At 33.6% G+C, this 23,968-nt stretch overlaps 1 protein-coding gene across 4 annotated transcripts in view; it reads left to right on the top strand.

The window, feature by feature from the left end:
- Positions 1 to 3,693, top strand: part of LOC125052238 (monocarboxylate transporter 3) — a 50,163-nt gene extending 46,470 nt beyond the window's left edge. For all 4 annotated transcript variants that reach the window (XM_047652929.1, XM_047652927.1, XM_047652928.1 and 1 more), the window contains exons 11-14: positions 358 to 501; positions 789 to 867; positions 1,200 to 1,431; positions 1,949 to 3,693. In XM_047652929.1, the coding sequence (XP_047508885.1) occupies positions 358 to 501; positions 789 to 867; positions 1,200 to 1,431; positions 1,949 to 2,153 (660 nt within the window). In that variant the 3' untranslated portion in view covers positions 2,154 to 3,693. The remainder of the gene's footprint in view (positions 1 to 357; positions 502 to 788; positions 868 to 1,199; positions 1,432 to 1,948) is intronic.
- Positions 3,694 to 23,968: the final 20,275 nt, after the last annotated feature.

The following is a 23,968-nucleotide window of genomic DNA, read 5'->3' as shown; positions in this document are numbered from 1 at the left end:
GGAAGTCATCTCAAAAGATGGTCACGTGACAGAAGAAGGGCAGTTCCACTTTGGCTGAAGGTAATCAGGGGCAGAGTGGAGTGGGAGAAGTTGGAGGATGTATCTGACACGATGACTTAGAACTAATATAGATACTATTGATGTGTTATAATTATTTAAATATGCTATGTAATACATGATAAATTTTTGTACAGTGTGCGTTACAATTTCGTTTTAAGATATATGGCAACTATGCTGAACATATTTTCAAAAAAATTGTCGCTTTGTCGCTTACTACAAAAAAATTTTCTCCAAAAGAATCCTCACACAGAATAAATTTTTCAAAAGAACCTCAAAAAGCAATTATTTGCGTTCCAGAAAGTGGACGAGTCGAAGGCGTCCTTCCTCCTTTCCATAATCGGGATAACGAACACGTTCGGGCGGATCATGTGCGGCTGGGTGGCCGACTTCCCCTGGATGGACTCGCTCCTCCTCAACAACATCTGCCTGGTCATCGCCACGGTGGGTCCACATGATGATAGACTTTTTATAACAGGTGGAACCGGGGTTCGCTAAAAGTGCCCATGGTCACCTTCTATGCCATCTCCTTCTGAAGGTAGGCATCATGGCTACTTGAATTGTGGATGCCGCGCTTTTGAACAATAACTTGTCTCCTTCCATCTGCCGCTTTGCCTCGTATTATTAGTTGAAGGAGCTCGTATTCTTCGGTTTATGGTTTCACGTACAAGGCTTGCAAATGCGTTGTCGTCCTATTAAAACCTAATGTCAATTTTGCTGCGTAATTCCAGATATCCGTAGCGGTAATCCCCTTCTGTACGACGTACGCGGCCTATGTGGCGGTGGCCATCGCCTTCGGACTCGCTATTTGTAAGTGCGGCTTTTCACTTTCTTTTTCTTTAATATTAAACCATTTCATTGACAGAAACATGGATAAATAAATTATTATTGTTTTTAGTGGTTAAATATCATTTATTCGTAAAAAAAATGTTTAATTGTACCGTTTTGACAAAAGTATATCTGTCCCTTTTCATCGCAGCGGAAAGGCAATTTGACAGAAAGAGATGTAATGCTTTGATTGAAATAGTATAGATTAATGGTTTTTATGATTTATTTTTACTTTTTTTTTATTTTTTATTTATATATTAATACAATATGATCGATCTATTCCTCGTGTAGTGATTGAAATGTCTCTTATTCAGCCGGCTACATCTCCCTCACCTCGATAATCCTGGTGGACCTGCTGGGCCTGGACAAGCTGACGAATGCCTTCGGCCTGCTGATCCTGTTCCGAGGAGCGGCGGCCATCGTCGGCTCTCCTCTGGCCGGAGCCGTGTACGACGCGACCAAGAACTACGACGCCTCCTTCTACATGGCGGCCGTTTTCTTTTTGGCCTCCACGATCACTTCCTTCGCCGCCCCCATGTTTAGGAGGTGAGCTCTTGGTTCAAACGGGTATTTGAGAGTTCGAGCAGAGTTGGTCTAGTGGCTTCAGCGTGCGGCTCTCATCGATAAGGTCGTAGGTTTGTACGTGCGCATTTAACATTCGCTAGAACGGTGAAAGAAAATATCGTGAGGAAACGACATGTCTTACAACCCAAAAGTCGACGGCATGTGTCAGGCACTAGAGGCTGATCACCTACTTGCCTATTAGGTTAACAAATAATTTATTTTTGTCTTTAGAGTTTCATAAAATATAGTTTAGTAGTTTTTGAGATGTTCACTCATTTCTCTCACAAACTTAACAGTTGGTGAAATTATTTAGATCTCTTTCAAATAACTTAAATTAACTTAAGAAAGAGGGGTGCTTATTCTTAAATTTCTAATCGTCGTAATTACTCGCAAATTAAAAAAATAGCTGAATAATTTATTAAAAATGGATAATAAATAATAGGAATTACTACAAAATAACATAGAGCGGTGATCATTATTTTTTATGTATCCGACGCAGGAAACAAGAGGAGGCGGCCCAGCCCCTGGACGTTCTGACTCCCATCGACGAGGACATGGAGGAGGACGAGGACCCCGACGACACGCCCATCACCATGGGGGCCCTTCACCGACCCACCATCACGCGCACCGCGGCCTCTCCCTCCGAACCGCCGACTCCCGAAAAGAATCCCCCTCGGGGGGAGCAGAGGGAGAGCGTGCTCTAACCGAACGCCCGTCCGTATACGGAACGACGCGTGTACGTTAAGCGTATACTATTAAAAGGGTAATTGCGACTTTGCTCACGTCCATATTTTCCATTTTTACGGATACGACCCAAAAATCAATTCGAAAAATACTCAGATAATCAAATTATGAAAACAAATATAAAAAAATGTTTAACTAGAGTCACAGATTATAGCAATAAGTTAGGAATTGATTTTATAACGTGTTTTAGATAGCAACACTATGATGAAGTTTGCCAGTTTGAAAAATTTAACAGCGATCTCAGTACTGTTTCATTTATTTATTTCTACCGTTATGGTATTTTTTATTCATTAAATAAAATAATTTACGTTTTGTATTTTAAAACTATCAAAATTGATATATAAAAAACTTCGAAAGAAATTTATATATAAAATGTTTGAATTTATATTTTGACAAATTTTAAATAATTTTACTTTGAATACGTCGATTCTGAGGTACTAAATAAGGTCTAGTGAAGTTATTTTTCAAAGCTAGGTATACATATATACATATATCTTAATAATTTCTCTACATTGGTTGATGAATTTAATAATATTGTCTTTAAAATAATTCTTATCTCTGTCAACATACCCGAGCTCTGGATCGTGTATTCGATTTTTCGAAAAAATTGCTTCGTTCCAAAACACGTAACAGTAGACCATACTGACGTATCCGTTTTACGTTATCGACACATTAACGTATACGTTTTCTTACGAAACTTTGTTAATAACTTAAATCTCTTAATTTCTGTATGAATTTTACGAGAAAGAGCTCGACAGTGCCATAGCTATTTGAAATTGCATTAGATTATAAATTCACCATAAAACGGTACTTACAATAAGTACTTAGACAAATGTAAATACAATGTACATACACGTTTGAACATAGAAGTAGCTAGGTCTGTATTCCAGAACTTAATTCATTATTCAGTTACATCTGTCAGATGTTCTTTGGCCACGAAGTGCGAACTGTCAATGGATGTCATCTGTCAATCCTTATCAAGCAGTTAAAATAATAGTAATAATAAAGCTATTATTATTATTTTAACTCCTTACCATTAAAAATGATTTCCATTACTTCGTGTTCTGCAGTATGGATTTGGGTAAAGGCCTTTCCATTTGGATCTGTTGCTTCCTCCATTTTTCCCCAGAAACCTCAACTGCGCCGTAAGCCCATAGCTTTTGTGGTCTTTCCAAGTCTCTTTTTCCTGGAGGGCCTCCAGTTGATGGCTTCGGCGGGTCATCATCAATCTCCTGTTTTAGGTATTTCGTTATTTGACTTATTGAAGCGATTAAAAAATGGGGGTGGCTGGCGGTCACCTTCGTGTGTTGTACGTGAATACTCGTACGTTTATGCACGAGTATATCTATGATTAAAACTTGAACGTCAGCTTCTTCAAATCAAAGTATATATTGCAAACCCCGTTACCATAGAAAATAACCTCAAAATGGCGGCGATGCGTCACACTTCTCGCTTGCAATGAATTCTTTGATCCTTCAGCTATCCAGTTGTATAATTTTTGATGATAGAGAAGCCACGCCAAACAGTCCCCGATTTTGTTATCATTAGGGTTTTGGATTGCCCCCGTAAGGTTGGAGATCTAACACCCAAATACCATAAAACATCCTTTGTCTATGGTTCGAACTTACGTTTGACAATTTTTGTCTATAAAGTTGGACATTTATGACAGCTGTGAGTTATCTTTCGGAATATAACCTAAATTTATCAATAGTCATTTGTGATCCAGATTTAAAATTCGCTTCAATGTCATTAAGCAAACATCTTCTACGACTTATTTGACTTTTCAAACGTTCAACCAAAAATCTTCGCCAAATCTGCTTGTCCACAGTATTGTCCGACTGAACCTATTAGGATGAAATTTGATGCTTTGTATACGTTCGAAATGCTCAAACGGATGCATCTTACAGGTGTTAGGATGTAGAATTTGTATAGATATATAGACGGGCATATTTCGGAACTAATACGTGTGGTATTTCATGCGTACGAATTGTATGCAAAGCTATTCATACTAATGTTCGTGCTTGTACCACAGACTACTAGAAGGTTTAGATGAGCTAAACTTTCATAACGATCTATATAACCCTCTTCATAAAATCACTAAATCTAATTGCACTCTTTTGTCTCTGTCTATCATATTGTGTTAACGCTGTGATCAAAAGGGAACAGACGAGTACTTCATTACAGTTTAATTGGATGGAATTTTTCTCTGTCTGTCGAATTGTGTTAACGCTGTGAAGAAAAAGGACAGACGAGTACATAAGTACAGTGCAATTAGATTGGATGTTTGTCTCTGTCTGTCGAATTGTGTTAACGCTGTGATGAAAAGGGACAGAGTACTTCACTACAGTGCAGTGTTTTGGGTGAATAGAGGGGTTATTGTCGAAGTCGAGGGCTTGCTATCCTTGATTTTTCGACGCTTTTACCATTGCGAACAATCATGTATCAATGTCAATTTCGTTGAAAACCAGATTAATGTGTACACGTAATTTTACGCAGAGGAAATATATTTTTTTGGTCACGTATTATGTCGGAAGTACATAATTTAGATTTAAGTGTAGATAGGCTATTGTGATAAAGACGCCATGTTAATAATTTCTTTATTTTCATGTATTAGTATATCCCGAGATGTCGAGTTTACTCTTGTTATAGCTTTATGAAACCAAAAGTGTTATTATGTTTTAAGAATTTAAAATGTTTAGGAGTTGAAATGTTGAAACGGCTCGAGACAAATTCATTTAGTAGTCACGTTTGAAGGCTTAAATAGATTTAAAGCGAATTGGCGGCTGTACACGTTTGTCGAGACTAACGCCCGAACCCAATAATTAATCCATAATCTCAGACCGTGACAGTCGATCGATCTCCTATCTGCATCTCAATAACCAAACCTTACGAAGACAATCCATTTTTGCCGACGGATAAAATGCTCTTTGTCGTTCCATTTTACCGAGTTTTCACTCATATTTGATAATCAATGTAAACCAAATAAAGTAAATAAAACTATACAAATAACATTAAAATATACATGTTTATGTTTAAAACATAATTAACTGTTGAAATCGAACTTTCGTCAACTATCATTTTCATACAAAGGTCCATCCACAGACACCGATCCGGCCTCCCATGGATAGCTTGTATCGACAGATTGCTTTTACAATCCATCGATTGGTTATTGGCACTCTTATTACAACATTTGGATTAAGATTACTATCTCAGATGGTGGAATCTGGAGGTTATTGGGTTCGGGCGTAAGAGTATACATGGTGTTCTTGTAGACATAGGTTTTTGGATTGTTAAATGTCTATAAGTGAACCAACCTCGCTCGACAAGTGTGTAACCGCCCTTATATTCAGTATTGGCTCAAAGTATTGTTTTATATTAAGCTATTGACACTATTCATAAAATATTTTGTCCCACATTTTATATAAATATTATTTTATTATATATATGTAAATAATTATTTTTCTAATTTATTAATATATATATTTGTATGATTTTAATTAAAATATTTTTGGACAAGTGTGAATTCAGCTTAATGCTTATCGGTTATGAAACTGCGCAGTGCTATTGTTGTCCACCGAATGTTTTGTAAATAACCGACTCATTAAATGATAATGATGACTGAGATTCTTCTTTTATTTCTTACTTTCCCATACCTATAGCCCTGTAAAAAAAATCATACTGCCTATTGCCGAGAAAAAAATGTGTGTTAAAAAGAGATAGCTGAGTACTCCTACACCTTTATAAGAATCAGTTAAAAATTACCTCCGTAAGTAATTATCACGTGTTATCTCTTATCTTTTTCTCTTTTCTTCTTCTTTAGCTTAATGACTTATGGCTTATTATTATGGGGTCATGCTGCTGATGTCGAAACTATTTTCATCCTGCAGAAGAGGGCTATTCGTGCAATCTATAATTTAAAATGTAGGGAATCTCTTAGAGATAAATTCAAGGAAATTAATATACTTACCTTTCCCTCGCAATATATTTATGAAAATATTATGTATGTATACAAAAATAGTGATAAGTTTACTAGAATAGAACATACGCACAATGTTAATACACGGAACAAACGCAGGCTGCAATTTCCCCGTACTAGACTATCTAAAGTTAGTAATTCTTTTTTGGGGAAAGGGATACTCTTCTTTAATAAAATCCCAGAGGCTCTTTTAATAAATTTAAGAAATGTATTAAAGGAAAGCTGTGTAAAAAGGCTTACTATAAAGTCAACGATTATCTAGTTGATAAAAGGGCCTGGGACTAGTGCTAGACAGGCTACTTCTAATTAATTTGAGATATTTGTTTTAAATAAGTGTTGTTTGATGATTTGCTGTTTTAAAAGAGTACCGAGAGTTTTTTACGCCGGCTTTTTCTCTCGGCCTACACCCTCTGTCTTCTTTGCCGATGAGTAGGGATGCCTTCAAATTTAATGACGTGGAATAAGTGATACATGTATCTTATGTTCCATAATAAACATATTTTATTTTTATTTTATTTATCATCACAGGTGAAACACGATTTGACAGAAAAAAGAGTATTGAAGGTAAATTCTTTGAATGTAAACCATTCATTATATCATTATATATATCCATTCTTTATATCAAAGAATTTTAAATTACTATTGGACAATCTTTTTCGGCAAACGAAAAATAATTCGGAATCGAACCCAGATTCCAACCTCTACCTCCAAGAGCTCTACCACTTAAGCTATCTGAGACTCGTGCCTGAAAAACCAGCTGTATGGATGCAGTATAGATACCGACTGCAGCGCCATCTGCCGAGCTGATTTGTGATTCTAAACCATCCAGGGCGAAACCCATACAAAAAAATTAATTCAAATCGGTCCAGCCGTTTAAGAGGAGTTCAGTGACATACACACGTACAGTAGAATTTTATAGTATACTAGTGGACCCCACAGACGTTGTCCTGCATGATATTTCAAGCTATTAGGATATTAAAGTATGAAAGTACCGACTGCAGCGCCACCTGCCGGGCTGATTTGTGAATCTAAACCATTCCCAGATCCCCTTGAACACACACAAAAAATTTCATCAAAATCGGTCCAGTCGTTTGAGAGAAGTTCAGTGACATACAGACTCACAGAAGAATTATATATATATAGATAAAGATACAAATCTTGTCCGGTAGAATCGAAACTTCTAAACCAAAGATAATAATCATACATCAGAACAAATGATTCCTGTATTTCGTATTAATTATGTCCTACGACTAATTATAATAATAACACTTTGTTTTTGATTCTATAATCGTGTCAAGATGTGCCTGAACTCTAACAGCACGATAATTAGAGCGTGTTCATCACATGCTCATTCATGAATAAAATAATTGGCATATGTTATATCAATCAAAAGTCCCGTAATTGCAGAATTAATTACTTATATCTTACGTTAATTTTCAAACTCAAAATAACTTTATTAATATAGGTAACTAAGTACACTTATAACGTCAATAGAAAATATGTTAAATTCATGCTAAATTTACATTGAGTAAAAGTTCGCAAGTCAAGGGCGTAGAGCAAGGAACTCTCCGCCACTTTTTTAATCGCCAAGATTTGAATCAAACAAATTGTTTGAATTGACGACTCATTGGTCTAGTGGTTAGTACCCCTGACTGCGAATCCATGGGTCCCGGGTTCGATCCCCGGCTGAGGCGAACATCGATGTGATGTTGTTCTTAGGTCTTGGGTGTTTAAATATGTATTTATATCTATCTATAATATGTATGTATATCTGTTGCCTAGTACCCATAACACAAGCTTCACCAGCTTAGCATGGGACTAGGTCAATTGGTGTGAATTGTCTTTAAAAAAAAAAAAAAAATTGGAGAAAATCAGTCCCAAGGATTAGGATCATTTATATAAGCGTCAAATTTATAAAAAGCTTTATTAATTAATTTACGATTAACGAGAGTTTTGCATTTCATACTTTATTAATAACTTTGAACGCGAACTTCGTTTCGCCTTAATATGATTTGCTTTGTTCAACTGTTTAATAGCTAACCAACATATGGAACATTTTGCTATGTTAAATGTATAGACAAATCTAAATAAGAACTTTAGTAATAAGAAAACCATTTTTTAAATATTTTCAGAAATAAATAAAAATATTCTCGAATTGGTCCGGTCCGTTTTCACGTCTAGCAACATATTTTGCGAATAATTTTTATTTATGAATTTTAAAAGGGCAATGCATCCTATGTTAAGATTTTCTAAAACGCAAATAACTATGGCGTATAATTTAATAAATAATTGGTGCTTTTCTCTATCATTAATATAATTCTATTTTTATTAATGAAACCAACAGCTAATAAGGAAATGCAGTGAACAGACTACCCTAGTAAAATTTAATTAGAGCTAGGAGGACGAAATATTTAAGAACAGTTGGAGTCTTTAATATCAAATTTAATGTATTAAATTTGCGTTTACTGTTAGAGTAGTTTTATCAACCTAAAGGGAGGATCCTCGAACCCCACTGGCTAGAATCAAAGTTGTGAATATCCATAGCGATCGACATAAAATTGTGTTAGCACGTTTCACGTACTGTTTGAGCCGCAGATAATAGGTGTCGCTACAAATGCTATTTTGAATTCCCTAGAAATCAATTCTCAACAAGAGCGATAGGGGAATATGTATAATTGTTCCAATTAACTACGAAAAAATAATTTCCTGTCTTCCAAGCACTTTGTAATTACTTGACTAAGGACTTTCCTAATACATTGAATATTCATGAGCTTTAAAATGCGGGTGCAATCGCCGTTCTAACTTGTCTGCATGTGTGTACTAGCGAACGGAAAATTCCGAAGCCAATTTAATTTAGGTGCAAGTGGACTTGAAGGAAAAGGATAAGAAAATATAGTAGTACCTTAGGTACGGTAGGTATTTGAGAGTTATTGTTGTAATGAATCCAACTATAAACATTTTGAAACTTTGTCGATTTAAAAGAGCGACGGAGCGTTTATTGGCATTTCTTCTGAACTACTCCCTTGATTTGAGAACTGGCAGTAAATTAAGAAGCATTTAATTTTTTTACTGACGTTCGTAAGTACATTTGTATTATGTTATTGATGTTTTGAATGGAAATTGGCTATAAAGAATGGGTAACGGGTAGGTTTTCCCCATCCCAGGATGACGTGCTTCAATATAAAATACTAGGCTGCCCATGTATGTAAATACAAACGGGCTCAAACTCTACTAACGAGCCGAGTTTATTTCTGCCCGCTTTGTTTTGTATTAGTTTCAAACACGCGGTAATATAAATGGTTAATACTAGAAAAATTCTGAGTTTTAATGAGAATTTTGCATGTTATTCACAGTGACGTCAGTCTACAAATCACTATAATCACATACCCTCGTACTCTCTGTGGTGCGGGAATAACCAATAAAACGGGATTACCAAAATCGTTGGCACGACTTACTACCCGAGAGAAGTCGCAGCAATCTCTTTAGCTTTTTTTGATTAGCGTAGCACTAATAGCATATTATCAAGTTACATTAAATATTACGTGAGTGGTTTATAAAGAGTGAAAATTATTCTACTAATTAAATTTGGAATTCATTGTTATTTAAAAATTATGTATTTGCCAAAGTGGCATCATCGGTAAGGAAATATGAAAATGAATGCATCAAAGTGTGTTTTATTACTTATGCCTTGTTCCCATTCTAATTTAAAGGCCGACGATAAGGTTATATTTTTATTAGATTCTCATTATCGCACTCTTTACTTTTTTATTTATCATATTATTAGGTACTTCATATGAAATTTGTCGTACTGGTCACTTGGTTCTCAAATATCTCCTCTTTGGTTAGGAATTCCAATTTCAATTTTTTTTACAGCTATTTACTCGTTCATTTGTTTTCATACCATGATTCATTTCATGTTCTTGTTTTAAATTTTTTCTATGCGTGACTCTATTTATAAAATGAAAAACATGAAATATCGCGTAATTTACGAGTACGAGTTCCAACATGGCACCAGGGCTGCAGATACTGCCCGAAGGATTAATGATGTGTATGGTGGCGGTGATCCATCGGAAACTACGTCTGAGTCAGCTTCAGGCTGCGGTTTTAGTAATAAAACTGTATTAATCCACTTGAAGTAAATTGGGAAGGTGAAAAAGCTTGAAAGGTTCAATAATTTCTCGTTTCAGTCTCGGGGCTTAGTGGTTAACTCGTAAAAGCAGTGCGATTGTTTCCAGTGTTTTTATTACGTTATGTTTTTGACAGATATTATTTTCATCTGCTCTAGGGCAATTCGGCTGGAGCTTTCCTCGCTCAAAGAAATACAGCGAGGAAATGCCAGAGGGACCAAACTTTCTAAATTTGTTTTAATTTTCTTTCTATTAATTTTTAATTATTTTTAGTATTATATATATATATATATATTTTTAGTATAATAGGTTAAGAAAATTGTAAATACTGTATATTTGATTGTTATGATTACCAATAAAATGATATTTAATTGTGATTTAAATTCCCTAATAGTTCAGATGTTATGTTATTGCGGCCATTAGAAAAATCTTGCTTAAGATTAGATAATCCGAAAAAGCGAAAGGCTTCAGAGAGATAGATAGAGATCAAAATTTTCTAACTTAAAAATTAATGAGTGTCTGTTAAAATTACACAGAAACTTATTAAACGTGAATGGGGTTTATAAAAATGTTTATGTAAATTACGGGTTAAGTTGTTAACTTAAGAAAATAGACTAGCCCTTTTATAACAAAAACATAAAATTACATTGTGGCAAGTACACAGTTACCTTAACCTTCTTATCGTAATGACCTTTGTTAAACGATAACTGGAGTTTAAACTAATATTATTAAAACCGTAATTTGTATAAAGATAACTCAGAAGCGACTAAAAATATATGTTCTTCTGGAAGTTACAAGTATTTTTATCAAATAAAATATTTTTGTTGTCAGTTAATAATTGTATATCTTTCGCAGCCAACTAGCTTAATTAGCCATTCAATTAACAGCCTAGCCGTTTAACTAGCGGCCTGAAAGATGTTCAGCCGTAGCGTTTGTTACAACATTTGACATTAACATAAATGTTTTACATAACTAATTGTTATTACGGGCCGGCGCGCCTCAGTGCTCCCCGCAGTCCACCCCGAGAGACTGACACAGCAATTCGTGCTGGGATAGGGTCTTAAAGTGTTTTAGTTTGGCATCCTTCTAAAGCAACTGGGTGGGACGGTGGGGAAATCGTCGACGAAATTCACATTGTGTTTTTGTCACTGATGAATTATTCCGTAAGAACATTGACACGATTATTCCACGTTCTTGGGGAGTAAAACGGTCCATGTTTATTTTCAGTGTATTTTACATTTGTTCACTACACAATTTTCAACAACAGAATATCAGAAGATGTCATATATAAAAAATAAAAATGTGTGCGTGTACTAGGTGTACACACGTAAGAAGTGAAACTTCTTTATGACCTTATTTTTCGAAAAATGATCTACTATATGCAACTTAACGAAATTGGTTAAATAAAGTGTAACAAAAGGCTTTTATTATCATAGACATGAATACAAATACAATTATTTCATTTTACCTTATTACTACTTAGATTATTACAGAATTTCATTAATTGTAATAGAATTATTACTATCATTGTTATCGTTATTATATATTTTTGTTATTAATGGCTTCGAATCTCTTCGGATCAAACGTGGTAGGGACAAGAAAAAGATGGCGCGTAACCGAAAAACGTGACGATTTGCTACAAAATTTCTCACATACGTCGATAAAGACTCATTCTAACGCCGATAAAGAAGTTTGACTTCAAAAAGCAACATGGCGCGTAACCGAAAAACGTGACGATTTGCTACAAAATTTCTCCCATACGTCGATAAAGAACATTCATTCCAACCCCGATAAAGAAGTTTCACTTCAATAAACAAATTTCCTTTAGTGCCAGTAGGTAGACCGAGGCGAATCGGATCAAAATAAGAAATGTGTTGATAATTCAAATATCACATTCACATAGAACGCACTCAACCGGCGTTTTGTGTCTCTCCATTTAATGAGCACCTCCCAGCATAAGCAGTATTTCGATCGCGCGTGTGGATCAGTGGCAATGTCGCTCGTCAGCCACTCGGTTTTTTGTGTGTGTCGCAATTTGGCGCTCATCTAAGGTTACGTACTTACGTTTTCTTTGTGTCATATGACGGATTTGTCTTAAAATTAACTACTTTGGTTTATATTGTTGAGCAAGGTGTTAATATTGAAGAACCAATTCGCTTTTAAGTATAATCTTAGAGGTTAACGTCTAAAATATTTATTTCAAAAGTCTTAATTATGGGGCTAATCGGATCATATCCTTAGGGGCGAATTGGATGATACTTTTAAACTGATTTATTACATGTTTGAGGTTATTGATTCATATTTATTTCATGACCACCGGAGAATGGTGTCAGGAAAAAATAAAAGAGGCTGTAAATTAAGTCCAGAACAAAGAGTTGACCTTGCGTAAAGCTGCTAAGAGTTTTTCAGCACCGTTCACGAGCTAACAGAAAAAAAGGACCATATGTATATGTGAATTATGTGCCAATAATTAAAATTGATCTTATTATTATATATTTTTACTGATTCCAAAGTTATTTAACACTATACCTTAAAATTTTGTTATATTTTGTGCACGATCCGATTCACCCCGACAGTTGGGGCGAATCGGATATTTTCCTTTTTTTAGTTTTTAATAGCTAATTAAGAGAATATATGTATGATTTAAGTTTTTAAATATTTATTTCATAGGTAATTGTTACTTCTTACGATTTTATCAATAAAAATAACATTATATAGCACTTTAGTATGATTTACTCAACCTCAAAGAAAAAGTGATCCGATTCGCCTCGGTCTACTATACTTTTGCGCAACCCAGTATAAAAATATTAAAATTAGAACAGAGTTGATCACCCATTTAAAAAATTTATAATGACAGAAATGCTTTATTACTAAGAGACTTCTAAAGTATTCATTACAATACTGTAATAATGTAGCCTATTTCATCAGTAGTTCAAGACTTTCAATTTGTAGACTGACAGTTAATTTGTCCATGAGTTTTATTATGAGTTTTTTCATAGCAACCTTGCCAAGGTCGTTTTGTATAAATACGATAGAACCTTATAACAATAAGATTTTTTGTTAGATATACATAGTGTTTTAGCGATGTCTGGTATATATAACCGCTTTTAATAGTCGAAGTTATAAGTATATATGCGATATTGTTGGTATATTTCGTATGTATGTTTGTCTATTATAAATAACCAGATCCTTTTCGACCATAATACTCATTGATCTATTAAATGTTCATAAAATAAGTTCAGTAGTTTTTGTGATATGGGTGGCCACAAGTAGGATAAAGCATCACTTGGAAAAATATACCTAATGTAGGTTCCTAAATAAATAATGTGGTTTTTCCGAAATCAAACAGGAATAATATTTAATAAGCTCCATGCCAAAACTTTTAACATTTTGTGAGAAAGTCTAGTGATTTTTTCTATCACTCGTATATATATATATATTATATATATTCTATTTTATAAGTAGAGTAAGAGTTATTTAGAGAAGTCCTGTATACAACAGTATGGGACACCCATGTGGTTATCCCATACTGTCCCTGAGGTGTATCAGCACTGTAAGTTTAGTAGAGCGATCCTCTATTAGTGACTCCAATCAAGGCTTTGGCGCTGCAATAAAGCTGTATTTATTTATTTATAAAAGCTTGCCAACAATCGGCACACGAAGATATTAAAAAAATTAAATTATAAAAACTAGAGGAAAATTGATTCCAAAGTGTAAAGGGAGCAACTATGGATATCCAGACCTAGTTCGTTTTTCAGAATGCTCATTCTGTATATCGATAAGTTTTGACGAAACGCGTTCTTCTGAATAGAGGGATATATATATATATCTAGAGGGCACACAAAACTTAAATTTAATTAAAATGGGCCAATTCCCTTTTTGGTTTTCTCATGAATTGTAATATTCACTAATAAAACTCAATCGTGAAGAGAATACCGAATTTGACGTCTTACACATGAATCTCGTTCAGCGATTGACATAATATACACTTTTCGTGTCCATTCGCATTTCACCTTAACTGACATTTCAAGATTCATATAATGCAATTTTGTCCAGTTTTTGAAAAGATTTATTTCTCTATAATCGAGAAATCGTCAATAAAAATTGATTACTTTGAGTCATACATCTCACTAACTTGCACCGTACAGGTTGTTAATCAGTTTTAAAACAGCGTTTATACTCGTCACAGTCACATTTCCCGCATAGCGTACTTCTGGGTCACTAGTGATGTTCAACACGTTTCTACGTATCGATAAATGCAAGGTCATTGACCGGTGCTGTAATCCTTGCGAACATTACATCAGCTAACCTTGTCAGACACGGAACAATGGCTGGCCGTAACGCTGGCTTAGAACACTAATAATTAAGATCTAGAAATAATATAAAAACCAAAATCGTTAACCGTGTCCAATATTGCAGTATTGTTATTTGTCACCTTTCAGAGGTGGATCTATGGAAATAGAAGAGAAAAGAAGATAAAAGGGAGTAACGAATCATGTCATGTATCTGTGATTGGGCGAAACGCGTTCCAATTTTATTCTCACGCGCCAATCTCTCTATCTAAGAGTGATAACCTCTAACATTACCTGTTGCTTCTAAAACCCTTAGGATGGCTGATCTATTTTCAGTGGTAAAAAGAGTCGGTATGAATACCTAGACTTTAAAGTCTCGCAATGAAATCATACATAAATTCTATTTAGTTAAAAGTATATATTATTATATATTTAGAACATCTCTACCAAACACTAAGATGTATGTTGTAGCTTTGGCAGTATTGCACAATATAAAATTAATAAATTTCTTTGAAAAAATAATCAAAACTCCTTTATTTGTTTAAAAGGTAAATGACAAATGTCATTATGGTCATTCAAAATTCTTGGCATACGAACTTCACGCATATTCTATTTCTTTTTACTTGTAGATTGTCTTATTCCTATCTCGCTCGCGCACGCTATAATCACACTCCCAATTTTGTGTCACAGGTGCGCGCGCATCGTAAAATTTCACTCTCATAAATTTTTCATAACGCGCCTAAAGAAGTATAACTTCAAAAAATATGTGGCCTCCAAAATAATAACAAATATTTAATCTACAGTTATTTTTAAAACGTATACTAACACAACTAATACTTATATTAAGAAATGTAAACTACACAAATGTTGTATGCATTAAATAGCTTTAATAATAATAATAACGTAGGTTCTTTATTTCGAAGTAATTGAAGTACAACGCTACTATCACAACACACAAATACAGTACAGAACAATTTAGTATTTGTATGGTGATTTTATCATTATTTCTATCAATTGTTATAATAAGTGTGATTTCCAAGTTAATAGTTCTAACAATCTGGAGTTTCCAAGGTGTTGTACCATTTTTTGCCTCAACGAAAAACTGTTATTACGTCTCGGCCTTCACAAATTCACAATTACTCAGAATTTAATAAGACGCAATTTTACTACTAAATAACGTTCTTTGACGTAAGCAGTTAATTAATTTCGGCAAATGTAATTAATATATTCCTGAATTTATCGTTAAAGTGGTAGATTGTTTTTGACGTACCTAATTTCTTTCGATTTTAATGAATTTCGACTTGTATTCCGCGAGTTTGTGGCGGTTAATCAAAATAAAAATGTTTGCCAAATTGTTTACTACTTTACGTTAACTACCTAATAATAACTACAATTTAATCTTATAAACATCTACTCAGACAACGCACACCAACTGGTCTTTATAAAAATATATAAAAAGCCTTTTATATATTGTAAAATCAAATAAACTTAATCCTATTATAAATAAAAATAAATTACATTGATTTTCATCTACTTTTTAATTAGTTTGCAAGAACCCTCCGCAGGTGAAGGCCTCCTCCAACTATCTCTGTCATGGGCAAGCTGCATCCAGCTGGAGCCAATCGTAATACCAGCAGTTTAGGGAATTGGTAGCTATAGTAATGCTGTGTGCTGTGTGTCTTATTTTTTAAATTTTTGTGTCAAATAAATCTATGGCTTAACAACAGAGATGCATTCCGAAACCATAGATGATAACACTAATTTTAAATAAACGGAGGAACGCAATGTGATGCCAATTCAACGACCGTAAACGTTGTACTATATTTGTATAAACCACTTATAATATACGAATACGTCAAGAGACACACCTTCCATTGAAGCTTATGAAAGGTCAGGCACACATCGCTTCAAATTGACTCCGCAATGAAGCATTATTAAGAAATTATTCTAACCGTAACGACATGTGATAAATGATGTAACAATCGCCAGACTTGCACGAGACATTTAAAATGTGTTCAAATAAATCTACCTATCGAGGCTTCAAACAGTTCGTCTTTCAAGAAATACTTTACTCAACAGTTATAATTGTATAAATTATCATTAATTACACTTCAATTTATGCGAATAAACTAATTTAAAATGTTAACATTTTGTCGTATGTTTGAAGAAAAACGTATCAAAAATTGTATTTATGTAATGGTGCAATTACCTCAGTAATCGAACATAACATGTAACTTACCTTAAGTATTTTATTTAACTTTTAATTACTAGTAACTAGACAACGTTTTAAAAATATACATTACGTAAACATTATACAGTTAGCTATGAATATATGTATATTATATTCATCTGTTTTAATTCTGTCAACTTCCTCGATTATAAGTCCCATTATTCCTTCGTTCATTTAAATAAATAATAATGTTATTCTAAGATTGGCACTAAACAAACAAACTATTTAGCCTATAATATAAACAAAGTCTTAAATTACTTAATTATCTATTGACATATGGATACAGTATAAATTAAACAACACTAATCAATTATTTAACCCTTTACTGCATGATTTTTTGTTTTCAAGCCAAAAAAATATATGTTACGTAAAAAAATAAATAAAAAGATACGTATTTTATCAAATTACAATTTAGTAAAAAATACGTAAGAAAAACAGGTTTTTCCACTTTGGTTTAAATGTGGCACAATGAGCAGAAATTGCAAAAAAAAAGTATTAAGTAGTATGAAACAGCAGGAAACAATTCCTCTTCTCATTCAAGCATAAGTTGACTTGACATTTCCCGCATAGCACGTGGGATCTACCATTGCACTCAGGCACTTTGCAGCGCTGCCTGACAGGCAAGTGGTCCAGCTGGTCAAGACGAACATCCTGGTATGGCACTATTGCAATAGCTCCTCTGGACTTCTCTTGGATTGTATTTTCGATAAGATTGGAGGATGGCCGTCCGCGTTGGGCGACTGTGCTGGGCTTATTGGTCATAGTGAGGGCTTCCGCCACAGCTACTTTGAAATTAAGGGGCAACCATGCATCAGTCTCAGAATTTCTGCGTCTATTTAAAAGCCAAGCAATGACTGTCGTCATATCTCAAAATATAAGAATATGCGGTGATAAAATTTGTGTGATCTGATCTAGATCCTGTAATAACCAAGAAGTGCAGCTTAAAAGAAAGTGAAAAGTGGCAGTGATGTATTGTCAAATGATTCTTGCAAGCCGGACGACATCATTGCTTGAAGTGCTGATGTTCGGCAAATTGCCATCTACCGTTTCAGAAACATGAGCACCTGTGAATAGTCCAAAGTCGTAACTGAAATCAGAACTGCCGCTCAAGACAAAGTTCTTGTATCCCCACTTATGTGGCTTTTTTGGGTGGTACTGCTTCATTGTAGACCTGCTTTTAGTTCGTATTTTCTTTTCGTCGACGGCCATATATTCCTCTTTCGGAACAGTCAATAGTCGTTCTCTAACTTGGACAAGAAATGGCCTGAGTTTATGGAGAGGATCATAGCCAACCTGACCTTTGGGAATTTGGGTTGAGTTATCATTGAAATGTAAGAAACGTTTAATTTCTTCAAAGCGATTACAGGACATAAACGAATTCACTTTAGGGTGTCCTAATACCGAACTCCAGTAGTCTCTGGTTGAAGGCAGCTGAATAGTGGACATCATAAGGCATCATCATACCAACAAACTGTTCCATATCCACACTGGTAACTATCATTGGGGCGTATTTCAACTGGGTCTCTTAGTATTCCATCCGAATGGGTTGTTGTTAACATAAATTGCATTCAGCCTAAATCATTTATTGATGTTAAAAATAAATTTTCTATCTCTTTAATTATGTATTATATATATTAAAAATGTTTTTCATGCGAGAATCGAACCCACTCCCTTACATTGAAATAAAAACCACAGTCCGCAAGTATTACGTTAATGCATGATGTACCAAATATAAACCAATAGTAAAAGGAATATTTCTGCATGTTGGCTCAGATTTAGTCCAGACTTAAAAATAACATTTTCTCAGAGTAAAACCATAAAAAAACAGAAAACCTTACCTTGTCCAGATAACTAGCAATATTTCAGCAACGTTACGTATTTTTACTAATAGAAATTGCGATGATAACTATTTTTAAACTAATTTTGAAAAACACATTCACGCGGGGCACCGTCGAAATATGTCCTTCTAACTTGCAACTAATTTTTAGCGCAGCTATTCACCCAGAGATGGTGTTGTTAGTATTTAGTATGGAAGCATAGGTACCGTTTATGATCCTACTTGCAGAAAACAAAGATTCATTTACACAAATAGGAAATACTGATCAAAGAACGGTGTGGATCATATTTGTACCAAAATGCAGGAAAGGGTTAAGTACTCTTTAAATCGACATTTTCTGAGTAACGATTAGAGATGTCTCAACGTATAGCCTTCGTGATAATTGTTGTCTAGGCACAATAGAGTTTAATTTATGTTAATTTTAATTAAAATAAGGTCTAATTCAACGCAATTTCACAAGAATAAGGAAAGAAAGTATTGCGTATCTCAAGATTATTATGATAAATCATCACTGTTCATAATTTAGCCAGTTCCTATGTTTTATAAGAACTGAAACTAAAATACTTAGAAGTAATTGTCATAGAATTTTAATTATTAAACTGTGTTTCTGTCATAATTTTTTTAATTATCTAATCTATATTACTTTTGTTTTTCTATATAATAACTTAACTAATATTTCAATTATTGAATGATAATATATTTCTTATCCTATAATAGTGACTGTTTATGATGGCATGTTTGACTAGGAATTAATAATACGATCCATGGGCACTTGGGAATCAACTGCTCATGGGCAACAGGTTGTTGTGACATGCGAATCTTTATTTAAGTTTGATTTTATGTAGAACTTTTATTATTATTTTTTATATAATATACACCTTAGATTATAATTCCATGAAGAGTGTTGGCCTAGTGGCTTCAGCGTGCGATTCTCATCCCTGATGTCGAGGTTTGTGCCCCGTTTGTGCACCACATGGATTTTTCTTTCTATGTGTTCATTTAGTACTTGGACTGCCGTTAAAGTCAACATCGCGAGGAAACCAACATGCCAGAAATCGACGGCTTGTGTCACAAAAGCTGATGACCTTCTTGGCTATTAGAAAAAAAACATGAAAATACACCAATCTGAGACCTACAACGGTTGTAGCGCAGCGCTACTCGATTTTTAAAATTAATTATTATCTTTTAAATAAATAAATTATCATTGTTACAATTTCATTATAAAACTTTATTTTATGGATTTTTATTGAAATACTTGTTGTTGGTGCGTTATTAATACTATAATAAAATAAATTGTGTCAAAATGTTAAACGCGTATAGGTGCGCGCGCGCGATTCTTAACAGCATTTAAAAAGTTATTTTATACATCAAAAACCACGTTTTATTACCACATTTCCGCTACCGATAAAGTTTAACAGATAGTCAACTGAAATTTTAACTTCACATCCGGTCCGATAAAACTTTTATAAAGACCCCTAATTCACCAGGATGTTACTTTTTTTAGTTTTAATTACGTTAATAGTATTATCGGCCTATATTATGCCAGTTAAAACCTTCTTGCACTTTTTATTACATATTTATGAATTAATTAAATCCTACTTTATTTCTGTGACCATACAATAAATTTATACATGTCTCTCTCTCTTCAGTCGATAGCTGAAAAGAAAAACAATGTAATAATAATAATGCTAAGTAGAAAAGAAATAATATTAGTAAAAGTTAGCAGTAAGTAAATAAATAAAATTAAATAAAAAATATGAATAATTGGAAATTATAAATTCCATACACTATTTTACACACCAAAGCTTTCTTTTACTTGTCTAAATCCTGTGAAATTCTTGTGTTTTGAAAGGTTTAAGATGTTATAACTTGTGTCCCAATCTACAGCCATCGGTACATGCAAGAGGAAGAAAACATACATACTTTCCTTTATAAAACATTGTCAAATGCTTAAATATTTTACAATAAGGTCAGGTAAAGGTAAAATCTACCTGCCAATACCCGTGAGTGAATACAAATTAATTTCATACCTTGACATTGTTTTGCCAAAATTTTATTTCCATCAATAATGATTGTGTTAAGAATTTGGATTTATATCCTTTATAGGAATTAATACGCTAATAAAACAAGCAATTTATTTAAAAATATATTCTTAGTATATTTCAATGTTGTGACTGAAGAGTTTGTTTGTTTGGCTGAAGGCGCTGAATTAGAAATAGCTAGTAACTTATGATTGTGCCCCAATTCATGTGTTTCTGTCAGAAAACCTCAATAATTTAATATGAAACGGGGCACATGGCAAGAGGTACAGATAAGTGAAGCAAGAAAGTACTAAACTGGTGCCAGGTAGAATAAACGCAAAAGGCGAAGCCAATTAAGAAGATGGCTATACCAGATTAAAGAAGCAGCAGGAGTTACATGGCAAAGAGTGGCACAGTAACTTAACCAACAAAGGGCACACAGATATCTATAAAGAATAAGATAGAAATATAAATGTGTTGAAGTGTAAAAGTAAGAAATAAAGGCTATTCATATTATTATATGAAAAAGCGTAATATCGTATGTCACAGCCTTTTTTACGCGGAACCAGTTTATTAACATAGTATTTACATTTGTCTTAATAAATGATATGAGATTTAGTAAGTGGAAATGTTTTGCTTCCTAGTTTGATTGACCTTACGTGACGTAGGAAGCGACAAGAATAATGAATATTACGACTTTCATTATCTACAGACTATAATTATAATATGATTAATACAACATAAAGTTCAGTAACAGTCACTGATAAGCGCCTTTATACAAAAGCCTCAAAATTAAAGCAGCTTTAGGAGATACGAGACACGATTATAGATCAATAGCTTAATTACGAAGGTGAGCTCCTTCGTAAAATTACGCTACGTCAATGTGATTTTTTCTCTATTTTATTTTATTTAGTTATTAAGCTTACAACATCACACACAGTACGAAATCTACTAATTATTTTACAAAATCTTACATCTAAAATGTGTGACAATTAAAGTAAACATAAGTTTCACAAAAATAGAAATTAAAAAAAACACTTAAAACATATACAAGATAATACAAGCACACAATAAAATAAAATAAAATTATAAAAATTTTTTGGCACTTAGAGCAGAAAAAAAAGAAAAATCATCAGCAAAACAGCGAATAGCTTTCTAAAAAACCGATCAGCCCACTACCGAATATATCCAGCTCCGGAAAAGATGTGTTCAATCCGTTAAAATCGCAAAGAATTCGCACGAGAGGATTGATCCTGATGATTCAAGTGTCATATTATGATAGGCTCGAAGGATTTTGTCATAGTTTTCGGAATATTAAATGAAATTTGTCATGAAAGTCCCGACATTTCCGCTACTGCGCTGCGTCATTCTTTGCTGTGTGCAATTTGCTTGTAAATACATACAGTTAAATATTCACGAATATTAGTTAGACATAACAACTTATTTTTTCTATCGCACATAGAAAGAAAAGAAAGAAATACTTAATTAAACACAATAATTTAGTTAAATAAAGTGCACCAGCCACCACACTAGGATTCCATGTATTACATGTTAACTGTACTTTACACAAATTTATAATTTAACTATTTTTGCACAATAAGAATATTTTCTGCATCAGCATAGGATAGATCTTACATACTTTATTACATCTAGACTTTAGAGTTTTTACCAAAAAAACACACTATTCTGGATACAACCCCATTTTATAGATTATTAACGTGTGATATGAAAAGGGACATTGATTGAGTGATCAGCGAGAGACGTCCAACTTTGCAAATAATGCACAATAAATGTAATAAAACTTTAAACTTCGTATGATTAAAGCTGTAATTAAAGGATAAATACGTCGCAGAAATTCCCATGGCTAAGGCGCCGTACAAAAATGCTCCCAGCATACTTATCAGGACAGTCACGAGGTGCAGGACCTTAACGCATGCGTGATGAGGACACACGCTTGGAAACAATTATGAACAATAGAGGATCCTATCCAAACCAAAGAAACCTTTAACCACTAAGTTACGGTGGCGTAGGAAGCCGTACTAATTGGTAATCTTCCCAGTTAAATGCAATCATTTTTGTACGGTTTCTGTGCCAAGTGCAAAAAAATTAAACCCGATCTTTCCGGTGCTAATAAATTTGTATAATACAAAACGTTGAATAAATAATTTAATAATGGTTTGTTTATTTAAATAAAGTTAGTCAATTTGTAATTCTTTAAAAAATTCATTACACTATAATTTTTATTAAGTTTTTGTTTACCTGTATATTGGCACTTAGAACGTTTTCCTCGTATATTACGTTAAATATAATTTGAGGAAAAGCCCGTATATTTAAAAAAGACCCCGGGATTTACCTCGTATAACTAATTATACAAATTCCTTTCGAGCCTATGTAATATAAACAAGGTATATTTTACAATATATAAAAGTTATCGGTCCTACTTAAGACAGGAACAAAATTTTATATTCATTATTATTATTAATGTGTTAATGCGTCTTATGAGCTTTCAGTTAAATGAGTCAATAATTTAGTTACTATTTATATTTTTAATTGAGATTTATCTGTACTTATTAACCTAAAGAGGAGAAAGAACAACGAACAATTTCCAAAAATATAATTAACTCTTAATACATTTATTTAGAAATATACTAAATTTTAACGAGTTTCGAAGTCAGTTTTTAACTACAATTTTCCTAAGTGATGAGCGTGAAGTATTGATGGTTACACAATTATTTAAAACAATACTAGTTTCTGCGACAATAGGTACCATCGACAATAAAATGTGTTTGCGTTTTAAACCTCGATTCTCGGAACTCGGAAGTCATCCCAAATCCAAAGATGGCTAGACAATACAGATAAAATGTGTGGAAATGAATGGAATACAACAAAATACTGCAGATGGTTAAATTTGTATTTGTACAGTGTTTCCATATAAAATAACATCCTTATATTATGTGGTTGGTTAATCCCCGAAGCTTGACCTATACTTTTCTAGTTAGGATTCAATTTAAATTTAAGCGTTTAAAACGTAACAAAATACTCGTACACACTCGGTTGTATCTTCTGTAGTTAGGTAGTCTTAGTTTGTTGTCGTCTATACAACCATTTTTGTCTATGTTTACAGATCATTATACTTTTTGTTGGAAGTCGTTGTCTCTATCAGATTGAGGAAGGAAAGAATTTCACTCTAGAAATCTAGTCTATCACTAGACACAGCCTTTTTTGCTAAAAAAATTTAACGCCGTTAATTTTCTTTCATTAATTGGACTTAGTAGAGACATACTTCTGTATT

Source organism: Pieris napi, chromosome 9 (assembly GCF_905475465.1).
Source record: "Pieris napi chromosome 9, ilPieNapi1.2, whole genome shotgun sequence".
In the NCBI taxonomy this organism is placed as follows: Eukaryota; Metazoa; Arthropoda; class Insecta; order Lepidoptera; family Pieridae; genus Pieris; species Pieris napi.
Note: the sequence above shows the minus strand (reverse complement) of the source record. Positions and strands in the feature narration are given on the sequence as shown.